At 46.7% G+C, this 12,146-nt stretch overlaps 1 protein-coding gene across 1 annotated transcript in view; it reads right to left on the bottom strand.

Annotated features, from left to right (window-relative positions):
• Positions 1 to 2,267: 2,267 nt before the first annotated feature.
• Positions 2,268 to 12,146, bottom strand: part of ENTREP2 (endosomal transmembrane epsin interactor 2) — a 111,782-nt gene continuing 101,903 nt past the window's right edge. The window contains exons 7-9 of the mRNA XM_066636331.1: positions 11,013 to 11,603; positions 6,693 to 7,021; positions 2,268 to 2,453 (exon numbers count right to left, since the gene is read on the bottom strand). Coding sequence (XP_066492428.1) covers positions 2,268 to 2,453; positions 6,693 to 7,021; positions 11,013 to 11,603 — 1,106 coding nt within the window. The remainder of the gene's footprint in view (positions 2,454 to 6,692; positions 7,022 to 11,012; positions 11,604 to 12,146) is intronic.

Genomic DNA, 12,146 nt, shown 5'->3' with positions numbered 1-12,146 from the left:
GTGCCATTTCCCTGCATTTAGATATGATTCAATCACTTCCAATGTAGAAGCCCACCAAAATTACAGGAACAGCTGCCTGTGTGAATCTCTGTTCTGGAGGCTTGCTAAGTTCAGTGGCTCATGATGGAGAAATGTTGGGTGTGTGCACACTATTTTCATGCACTCCTTTTTGTGTATAAGAGGTAAGGGCGCCTCTGGTTTTAATTCAGTTTGGGAAACCTAGCACTGTACATCTTCTTTGGCAAAGGGAAACACTTGGCAAAAGTGTGTCTTAGAAATTAATTGTGTACTTACCTTATGCCTTGTGTTGGTCACTTTGGAATTACTGCCAGCCACTGGCTGTCTTCATAGACACTAACAAGAAGACTTCCTGCAATTTAAGCATGCACTGAAAGAACGGGGAGGGGGGAGGCTTACCTAGGAAAATCCCTTAAAATTCCACATTCAATTCATTTCTTCAGTATAGTTCACAAGCTTGGTGGCCCCAGAAGTAAGACCGCATCAGCCTGGCATCAGGGAAAAGCAACGTGTTTGCCATAGCTTAGAGGTAGGGCACCTGCTTTGCATATAGACACACCTGGGTTCAATCCCTACCATCATCAATTCAAAGAATCATAGGGAGCAGACCTCACTCTACCTGAGACCCTGGAGGGCAACTGACAGTCGGAGTAGGCAGTGCCAGGCTAGATGGCCCTCTAGTCAGACTCAGAATGTGGCATATTCTTTTGTTCACAAGGACACATCCCTATCGTTCTGTGCTGTGTTGTGAAAGTACAGTGTAGCATGGGAAGAGAGGGAAGTATTCAGCACAGTGCCTGGGCAAGAAAGAGGGGTGGTCCCTCCCTCCACCATGAGGGCTCACTTTGTCCATCTTCTTACGGCATCCTCCCCTTTATTGTGACAACAACAGATTTATAGCCTTCTACACTGCTCAATCATAGGAGAATTCTATTCACAGCAGAGGCCTGGGTGACAAACAAGAATCTCTTCCAACCTAGTTCACAATGCACACAAATCAACAAGAAATAAGAAAGCAGCACCATTATAAGCAAGGCTGGCATGAGCGCACACACAGCTTTTGCACGTGCACCCATTCACCCATTCCTTTACTGCCTTGTCTTCCACGTACTGCAAGTACTATTTTTAAAAACCAGGAAGAGGAGAGCAGAATGTGTGAGGTGACACTCTAGGCCAGTACTCTACTTTCTTCTCAACTACTTCCTCTTCTGCTTTCCTCTGACTGCTTTTTAAAATCAAACAGGGCAAGGAGATGGGTGGGGGGGGGGAAAGGAGGAGCATGGAGCTTGACTGAAGCTGCCAATGCAGGTGATGGGAGGGTGCAGCAGAGCATGAGGCATCCCCGTTAAACAAGATGGCTGCTACACTCAACCTCATTGGTGGGTGGTCCTTTCTTTCCAGGCTCTAACAGTGACTTGATACCTCCTGAGGAAGGTCAGTTGGAAGGCAAGGAAGCCCTGGCAGCAACTCCCACATTACCAAGGTAACGTGACAAGGGATTCCATGTTCTTACTAGGTTCCTGCATGAATACTTATAGCCCAAGGCAACCCCTGTTTCCCCCCCCCCCCGCTACAATAGTCCAAAACTGCCACCTGCCTTTATACAGGGAAGGCAACAGCATGCAGACAGGAAGATAAGAACCACATAATTAGTCGAAGAAGATGGGAACATAAGACATGTCTATTTCCCGTCCGCATCCCCAGTCTGTAATCCCCCCCCCCATGACAGATTAACACTGCAAAATCAATTCTGGAAGACGCAATGTCCAGAAATACTTTTTATTATTAAAACACTTCATAATTACTTAAAACACTTTTGAGGTACAGTGAATAAAATACAACTTCTAAGTTGTATGGAAGCGGCATTGCGGCTTGGCAACTGAGTGTTCCTTCTCCCCCTCCCCCCCCCTCCCCATAGCATATCCATTAGATCTTTTCAAAGCAAACTCCTCTGTATGGGAGAAATGTTCGCGTAACCAGTTTATTATTATTTTTTCCTCCTATGACAAACCATTTCATGGTCGCAAAAGGTGTTCCTTCATTTTGCATTCACAAAATCCGGGGTGTTCTGCCACTGCAAGCGACGATCCTAAACAGGACCTCAAAAGGAAGACTCATCAGGGGTGTTGGGGCATTCTGTTTGTTCGCCTTTTAAAGCCACCCATCGGTTGGGAGTCTCCCTTCGTGGCCTGCTTCCTCGAGGCGTCCGTGCTGGAGTTTGTATTCCTTAGCAGAACTGCGGTTCACTGTCAAAGGATGGTCTCACGACAGACTCCGATTAAACTGTGTGGCCGTCCCCTCTCTAAGTTGTGGCTGATGTGGGCCCTACGTAAGAAGGCGACAGGAGAACTCAGAGCTCCACAGCTCTGGAGGTGGAGATCTTCCTGCAATCTCTTTCTTGAGGTATCCACATTCTGCTGGGAGCTGGTAATCACCTGCGTCAAAATAAATAAATAAATAAATAAATAAATAAATAAATAAATAAATAAATAAATACACCCCCCCCCACACATAAAAGAGGAAGATGAAAAGAAAAGGCACATGACCTACTGGGCCATTGGTTGCAACTCCTCATTAGGGCTATAATCCAATACATCAGTGGTTCCCAAGCTAATAGGTTGCAACCTACCAGTGGAACTGAAAGAAGGCCATGCCCCCTTAAGGGGAGTGACCAAGAAATTAGTGCCCTGATGGCGCCAAGGCAATCAAAAACTGAAAGTGGCTTCTGATCGCTGATCAGCACTATTCCCTACAGTGTGGAGACCTGCAGAGGGGGTCAGTGAGCTTCCCAGATCCTTCCCGAGGCCAGTGCAACCCTCTCCCAGCTATGTTTTACCATCCCCTTTGTGTCCGCAGCACTGCAATTACTGCAGTGCTCTTGCTGGCCCTCTATCCCACCCCCGCCAGAAGAAGGTTCCTAACTCCTCTCCAGGAATTTGGTAACCACTGCTATATATCATATAGGGCAGCAGGTTTTTCACAAGGATTTCACGGTTCCCCTGGTTGGTTTCCGTGGCTCCCCAGGGTGTCACAGTTCACAGTTTGGGAACCATTGCAATAGTCCTTCAAACAGCCATATAAGAGGAGGAATAATAGCTTGGTGACAAAGCATGGACTTTGTGTACAGATGGCCCCAGATTCCCTCTCCATTAATAAACTATTATTTCATGCACGTGTTCTTGGGCTTGCATGCATTAGGGGACTGGGTTTAAGGATAATGCCACAGGCTTTATTGAAAAGATGGGCTTTGAAGAGGGCTTTGAAGGAATTCACAGAAAACAATAAAAGTTGCAATGGGAATATAAACATATCACATCAGTAGGTAAAACCACTAAAAAAAAAATAAAGATGTGGAGTTGAATATAAAAACTCAGATAAAAGCAAGTGAAAACAGTGGAGCAGCAGAGACCAATTAAAATGAGGTCATTTCAAAAGACAAAGAGATATTCAAGGGCCAACTGACCTCAGTACAGGTCAGTAGGGCTGCCCCAACTCTGAGTGGGCCTGAGGTGGTCAACTCAACTCAGTTGGTGGATTGGGGGAGAGGTGAGTGGTGGCCTAGAGCAGGGGTCTCCCAAACATTTTGGCCAGAGGGCTGCATCAAATATCTGGCATGGTGTTGAGGGCTGGAAAAAACATTTAAATATAAAATTTATATAAATAAATTAGAGATGGAACTTAGATGAGTGAATGAACGGGCTCATTCTTTCAACCTCTCTGGCCCTTGAACACCCTCCAGATGCAACCAGAGCATAGTTCCAGTCATTTTTGACCAAGTGGGCCAAAGGCTTTCAGGGGACAAGAGGCTGGCCGCGGGCCAGATAGAGGCTGGCTGCAGGCCGCATCTGGCCCCTGGGCTGGGGTTTGGAGACTCCTGACCTAGAGAATCTTTGCCGCTCTAGTCCACCACTCTCCTCCACTCACCCTCTTCCACTCTGTTCCCTTCTTTCTTTTCAAATCCAGGAAGCAGTAGGAATAGTGATGGAGGTGGGTTAGCACTTGTGCAATAGCAGTAGTAGGTCTATTACTATAGTAGTAGAATTCAGTAATAGCAATATTCTCACCTTGCATGGCTTTTGTATACAGCACACTCATACAGATTGTCACCCAGGAAATCCCAAATTCTGCATCAGAAAATGCAGTGCTTGGATGCATTATGAAAATTGCACATTATATCTCCCCCCCCCATCCATTTTTCTGCACTTTTTACTATCTTGCATCATTTACACTGGTTTTGTTAGTTTTCACTTTCAGTCACAAGGACTAGAAGTTGGCATTTAAAAGAAGAAGAAGCCAGAATGTTGAGTTCATTACCCTGTCTGCATGATCAGGGAATTATATTATCTTATCTCATTAGGAAAAAAAAAAATTTATGTGGTCCCCAGTAGATGGTATATTTTGTAAACCAAAAATTGGCCAGCAATATGCTTTGAAAGATATGCGTGTGTCCTGGAGACCTGAAAGAAGGGAACTGGTCAGCTCAAAGTTATATTTAACACCCACAGACAAACACAGACACTCTAATATATGTGTTCTTCTTTTGATAGCCATGAACTTATCAAGCATGTTTGAACCACAAAAAACCTTACTGCAAAACAGCCTGTCACTTCTGCTTACTGTTCCATCTCTAAATTATGCAGTCGTTTCAAGGGGGGGAAAAGACTGAAATGTGTGAGGTCATGACCAGATCTGTGGAGCTGCATGAACTCTTGGCTATTATTGATGTAGGCTTGACTGAAAAAGCAGCTTTCTCTGAGACAGCTTGCCTTTATTTAAGGCAGCTGTATGCCTCCTTGGCTTTCTTGGAGCTTCTGCATTGGTGAACATTTTCACCACTGCTTTCCAGTGCAGGCTCTCTGGTCAGAATTTGCCAGTCTGTTCCAAATGATCATCTCTCTCCAGCCTTTTTTCTCAGGTGGACAGGTGGCAACAGTGAATCTCAGTCGCTTGGCACCACCCATTTTTCAAGGGTTGGCAGTCTTGCAACAACACCAGACTCCTGCCTCAGAAATCTCAGATGGAAGGGGGTGTATTCAATCTAGCAATCCTAATACAGAGGCCTCAGGAAGTCACAGGGGGCATTTCCTTTACTGAGATGAGTCTCTGTTCATAGGACTTTGGACCCTGATTTTGGATTCTAACACTTTAGGGCTAATAAACTACAACAGTACCTTAACTTCTATTCACTTGAATTTCATCTCTTTCAGCCATTTTCAATTATAACCACATTTCAAATGCCATCCATGTGCTTTCGTCCAATTTCATCCAACCTTCCACAGCATTCATCAATGTTCTCATGTTTATTTTTCTTTTATTTCTGTTTATTTAGGATTCTCATGCATTTGCAAGTGTCATACAGTTAGCTATGTTTTTTGCTGGCCAAAGTCAATGTGTGAGCTAAACAAGGCTCTGCTTTGACATTCATCCATTTTTTAATTTCATCCATGCTTTGGTCCTCAACGAGACAAAAGCACAAGGCATTACTGTATGGCAGGGGTGTCCAAAGTTTTTGGCTGGAGGGCCATATCATCTCTTTGACACTGTGTCGGGGGCCGGGGGGGAAAGAATTAATTTACATGTAAAATTTGAATAAATTTGCATAAGTTTTCATAAATGAATATATTAAAGATGAACTTATATGAATGAATGAAGGTCTCACAATAGCTCAAGGCCTATAAAAGGCCTTGCTCAAAGCAAGGCTGGCCTTTCCTTTGCTGCCGCTACTGCATCACAGACATGAAACAGCAAGCAGTGGAGGGAGCCCTTATCCCACAGCTCACGCGAGAGCTCAAACAGTCGCCCTCACGCTGAGAGCAGTTGTGTTGGGTCTGTGTGGGCTCCAACAAATCTCCAGAGGCTCATTGGAGACTGGGGGCTCCCTGAGGGCCGCATTGAGAAGCCTCGAGGGCCGCATGTGGCCCAGGGCTGGGGTTTGGGCACCCCTGCTGTATTTGTAAAGGAATACAAATGCAGACAGCAGCAGATATGCACAGCGGCATACTTGGGGGGGGGGGCTCCATGGGTGCAAGTGTTCTTGGGCAGCATGGCTGGGGGGCACCACTGCCCCCCCAACTGTGCTGTCCTGAGGGCTGCCTACACTTGAAGCCTCCCCGTCTGAATGCCTTCTGAAGGGTCCCTTTTTGGGAGAAGGGCGGGATAAAAATAAAGTTTTATTATTATTATTATTAAGGCCTTAAAACATCACTTCCGGTTTTCTGTAGAAAACAGGAAGTGGTATTTTAAGGCCGGGGGGGGGGGTAAGCACTTCAAGGTTTGCCCCAGGTGGTACAGTGGCCAGGTCACCATTGGATATGCATATCTAAGAAATGGTTGTGATGGCATTTTATTCCTAAACCAATAGAGACATTTGCTGGTACAGCTAGCAGCTAGCAAAATAATTTGTTCAGTCTTGGGTGGAACTATATACTGGGCCAGTTTGGATGATAAAATTTGCTGGCCCCACCCACTATGCAATGAGGGGCACCAGTCCCTCTCATGGTACACTGTCCCTCACTTTGCATAACAGCAAGGGATCACAAATCTTTCCAACAAAAAAAATAAGACTTATTCCACCACTCCCCCAAAGGTTGGGACCTAGCGGGCATCACGTTAAGCTTCTTGGGTCCACGTTGCCACCCCCATCCCCTCTAAATAAAGTCTTCAAAGCTGCTCACCTGGTCGATGATGTTTGCACTGAAAATGGCTTCTTCCATGTGTCGCTCGTCAGACTTGATGACGGATCTGATGCTGTTGACCACATGACGCACCTCAGGCGGGAGGTTACAGTTTGAGTGTTCCAAAAATTTTGCCACTAGGATCTTAGTGTCTTTATAGGCCTGCAGATCCACTAGCGAATGGGGCCGCTCTTTGCAGATGGTCTGTAAGGCCTTTGGCTTTCGGGAAAGGTCAGCTTTCCTGGGGTCCTTTGATTTTCCAGCTGGCTGGAGTTGGTTTGCAGAATCCTGGCAAGCAGAGGCAGCCACGTGAGGACCAGAGACAGGAACTAAAAAGTGAAGGGAATAGAAGGGGGAGAAATCCTGCTTTAAATATTGTAATTGGACAGTAAGCAAAGCAAATTCCTGATGGGTTAGTTGCTTATTATTGCGGGGGGAGGGCTGTACAAATGATTATTTTGATGTTGTAGAGCAGCGATTTTCAAACCATATGCTGCAAAAGGTCTGCAGGTGTGCCATGGGAGTTTGGAGCACAGTGGCTGAAAATCGCTGAAGAACTCTTCTGGGTACCGAGGCTTTGTCTCTAGGACAACTGTCTGTAGTAACGAATTGCAGTAATGAACTGACTGTCCTTCTTCCTCTGCTAGCATGCCAAAGGAATCCCTCGGAAGCCAGAAGTGACAAGAGGCAAAAACCACAGAGAGGACAGTAGAGGTCAGTGTGCTATTAGAAGACAAACGTTGAAAATTGCTGGCATAGATTATGGCTATTATTGTACTTTTTCCACCCTAGCACATAGGCATGGGGAGGTTTGGAGTAGTTAACATGTATCATCATGCATCATGCCTTCTTTCTCCTGTCTACATGCTAATGCCCTGGGTTCCTTTGCAAGTCACCCTACAGTAAGCAAGATAAAGGACCCTGGAGAAAGGGAGATTAATAAGGCCATGCAAAGTGGGGATGGTTCAATTCTTAATAACAAGGAGAACTGAATGGTATCTTAAAGACTAAAATGGTTAAAGACTTAACCACTCTGGGAGGGGGAAGAGAGAAGCTGACCCTCTGGAATCTGTGGCTTCACAGGCAGAGAAAGAGAGAGAGAGAGAGAGAGAGAGAGAGAATTCTTTCCTTTCCCCAGCCTTACCTGTTTAACTGGAGCTGCTGCAGCTTTAACCTGGGGGAAAAGGCTGTAGGATGTTTCATTGAAAGAGCACCAGATTTGCTTGCATGTAGAAAGCCCCCAGTTCAATCTCTAGTTTGGGCTGGGAAAAGGCCCCCTCTGAACAGAACCATAACGGGTTGCCCTGGTGCCTGGGGGCAGTGATATCATGTCACATAACATTATGATGTCCCTTCAGGTTCTCCCTGGAGGTGGAGGTGCTGGCTACTCTGTGCATCCCGTTTCTTTTTCTCTAGAGCAGTGGTTCTCAAACTGTGGGTTGGGACCCACTTGGTGGGTCGCGATCTGATTTCAGATGGGTCGCAAGAAGGTGGCGGCAGCCATCTTGGAAGATGGCAAAAAACCTAGGTGGTGCCATTTTGGAAGTGGGCAAAGCCTGGGGGTCACCATTTTAAGCTTCCCGGCATTGAGACGTGTGGGGGGATCCCTGGTTGCCTGGCTGCCAAGAGAGCAGCCAGGAGGGGGGGGGAGGAAGGAGGGCAGGTCTGGCATGTGGGGGGGGGAGCACCCAGAGAGAGTGCTGCTCCCCCAGCCCCTTCTCTGATGTGCACCCTTCCCTTCTTCTTACTTCTCTCTTAGGCTGCAATTCTGTGTTCTATTACCTGGGAGTAAGCCCCATTGCCAATAATGGGAGTCAATTCTGAGTAGGCGTGCTTAGGCTTGGGGGAGATGAGGGGAAGCGTCCCTGCTTATCTGCCTTCTGAGGGGGATACTACTGTTTATATTTCCTTTATTTACAAAAGCTCAAGCTAATTCTTGTCTTGAGGTGCATGAGTAGGGTGCACTTCTTTCTGGCTAGTGCTGAGCACAGTATCAATAGCCATCTTAATGCTTGTTAGTTTCAAGCACAATACAAAAAGTAGCTTGAGATTTTGTAAATAAAGACAGAAATAAAAACAGTATTATATAAACACACAAATATTTTGTCCCAGATGTAGTTTTATTTTTTGCCTGATAGCAATGGTAGCGAAGGCAGCGAGAACTGGAAGAAGCTTCTGAGCTAGAATACTGTCTCTTGTCATTTACAGTTTGAGTTTCTAGACAAGAACTTCCTGCTCGATGACATCACTTCTGGCTCTGACATCACAGTGATGTCACTTCCTGTTTGATGGTTTCATTTCTGACTATGACATCACTTTCAGGTTGCTGACATCACTTCCGGTGGGCCCCAGACAGATTGTCATTCTCAGAAGTGGGTCCCGTGCTAAAAAGGGTGAGAACCACTGCTCTAGAGGCTTCCTCCAGAGGAGACGTAACGGGGCGCACAAAGCCACCAGCAACTCCTCTGTAACTAGGATGGAACCTGGGGGTGGTGATGCTCCCCCACTTGGTGGAACACCCAGGGTAGGTGCCCCGCAGGCTCTTCCCTAGTTATAGTTCTGCCTCTGAAGGCCTGCAGAGCTACTGTCAAGTCAGCAAAGACAACACTGAGACAGCTGGACCGAGATTTGGCCCAGTGGGAGGTGGCTTCATATGGCACTGACTTCCTATGCGAAAACCATGTGCTTGATCGACCAAGCTGCAGCCTCATCCTTCCTTCATATTGAGATGATTGAGGAACAGTTTCTTACATGTAAACCTTCCAAAGGCTTTTTGCTGCCTTTTAAAATTTAAATGTAGTTCTAATTAAGCCTCCAAATTGACACAGGGGTGCAATCAACTGTGAAGTGCACTTGCACAAGGCTCAAAAAAACACCAAGCTATTTTTGTCCTCTCATCATCTAAAATCACTCTTCTTTTTCCCTGTTTCTCCAAATACTTGCAGAGAGGCCCGTGAGGTGCCACTTACACCCATAAGTGGATTTATCTTCTGATTAACCCCATTGCTAGGATGCTCAGTCTTTCAAAAGATTTAAGGCCTCCATGTGCAGAGGCAGGATACCCATTTCTAGGGGAGGCAAAGCAGGAAAGAGCTGTGGTTCTTCTTGGATTCTTCTGTAGTGCCATTATCAGGCAGCCAATGTAACAGAAGTATATTGTTAATAAAAGAAACTGGGGCAAGTGAGAGGCATGTCATCGTTTTTTTATCTCTACCTTGCTTTGCTTTGATACCAAGGGGAAATTATGATGCGGCCCAAGACCCGGCACCCAGTCTCTGTCCTGCTTAGTCATAAAAGTTCATTGGGTAGCCACAGGAATGGCCCATCCATTGGGATTGAAAAGGAACAGGGTATAGAGCAGAAGAGGAAGTGTGACTGCTGCTCTAGCCTGTGATTCTCCTCTCCCTCTCCACTCCCTTCCACCTTTTCAAATCCAAGGAGCAGAAGAAGGAGGAAGAGTGATGAAGGTCGTGGCTCACACATTGCCAGACAAGGAGGGAGAATCTGGTGTGGTCAGGTGCCATATGGGGTTGGTGGGGGCATTTGACATGACTCCTTAGGGGACAGGAAGACTTGGGTCAAGCCTAGATGAGCCATCATTCTGCCTAACCTACCTCACAAGGTTGTTGTGAGGATAAAAGGGGGTGAAGGCTCTGTAGACGGCCCTGTGCTCTTGGGAAGAAAGTGGGCTAAAAAAGAAAGAAAGAAAGAACGAAAGAAAGAAATAGACAACACAAAGAAAAACCCTGCTCTCTTAGAGCAGGGGTATCCAAAGTTTTTGACAGGAGGGCCACATCAGCTCTCTGACACTATGTTGGAGGCCGGGGGGGGGGGAAGAATTAATTTACATTTAAAATTTGAATAAATTTACATAAATGAATATATTAAAGATGAACTTATATGAATGAATGAAGGTCTTGCAATAGCTCAAGGCCTATACAAGGCCTTGCACAAAGCAAGGCTGGCCTTTTCTTTGCTGCCGCTACTGCATCACAGACATGAAAAAGCAAGCAATGGAGGGAGCCCTCATCCCATAGCTCACGCAAGAGGTCAAACAGTCGCCCTCACTCTGAGAGCAGTTGCATCGGGCCAGTTCGGGCTCCAACAAATTTCTGGGGGGCCAGAGGCTCATTGGAGACTGGGGGTTTCCTGAGGGCCGCGTTGAGAGGCCTCGAGGGCCGCAAGTGGCCCCAGGGCCGGGGTTTGGGCACCCCTGTCTTAGAGCATAAGAAATTCTCACTGGTTCAGGCTGCCGACACAGAAGCCTAGACATATTGCAACCCATGCATCTCCCTGACCCCCACCCCATATACTATGTACCTTCTGCAGTAGATGAACATGATAAAGGGTCACTAGTGGATCGGACGATATTGGAGATCTTGGCTTTCTTCATGTGCTGTGAGGCCGTTCTCTCAGGGCAGCCATGGGGCGAAGTTTTAACAGGCACTGAACAATGGGGGTGACAGGTCTGTGCAGCAGCAGGCTGGCTGAAGACCCCACAGCACATCTTCCGGGACTTGGGTGGGGGTGTGGCTTTGCATTCTCTAACTGAGCTGCACGAGTCCCTCTCGGAGGCACTGAAGTTCTCCGAGGAACAGTTCGAGGAGCGGCTGCGAAGGCAGCTCGGGTGTTCCTGGCTGTGAGGCACGTCCCCAAAGGGTGGGGTGTGGCTGCTGACCTCTTCCTCCGGGGAACACTGCGAATGAGTCCTGTGCAACCCACAGTGGATGCCGTAGTCCAAGCTGGAGCAGCTCCTGTTCATTGTGCCTTTGTGGGCACTACCATATGACGATAAGTCTGCAGAGAGGAGCGACTCTTGCACTTCGAGAGAACACAGATCCTCTGAGGAGTAGCTGTGATCGGGTACGTCAGCAGTTTCGAACACCATCTGAGATGTGCTGCCCCCGGAGGCTGAAAAACAAATTACAACTGGAAACTCTTGCAAGGCCTTTCCTTGAGCATTTGTGCATTTTGATTTCTCCGTACTGACAAAAATTCTAGTGCTGAGTGAAATACACACACTGAAAACTGGGGGCATAACAACCCATTTTTGTGCTGGGAGTAGACTCCTACTTTTACACACACAGAGAGAGAGAGAGAGAGAGAGAGAGAGAGAGATCAGCAGCAGGTTGAATTAAACATGGCCAGAACCTTAAAAACAGTGGCTCCAAAAATGTGAGCTGTGGTTGCTTAGGGAGCCATAGAAACCAGCCAGGGAAGCTGTGGAATCCTCACCAAAAATCAGCCACCATATACAATTTATAAGATTGTAGCCCTAATGAGAAGTCATGACCAATAGCCCAGTAGGTCAAGGGAGCTGCCACTCAAAAAAAGTTTGGGAACCTTAAAGGAATACCTACTGTTCTCACTGCTTAAGTAGACTGTTCCTGCTCAGAAGCTCTTGTACATAAACCCCCGCTATGTACCACTGCCCACTGTCAGACATCTTCTGTT

This window comes from Tiliqua scincoides, chromosome 8, assembly GCF_035046505.1.
Source record: "Tiliqua scincoides isolate rTilSci1 chromosome 8, rTilSci1.hap2, whole genome shotgun sequence".
Lineage (NCBI taxonomy): Eukaryota > Metazoa > Chordata > Lepidosauria > Squamata > Scincidae > Tiliqua > Tiliqua scincoides.
The sequence above is the reverse complement of the archived record's forward strand: the minus strand, read 5'-3'. Positions and strand labels throughout refer to the sequence as shown.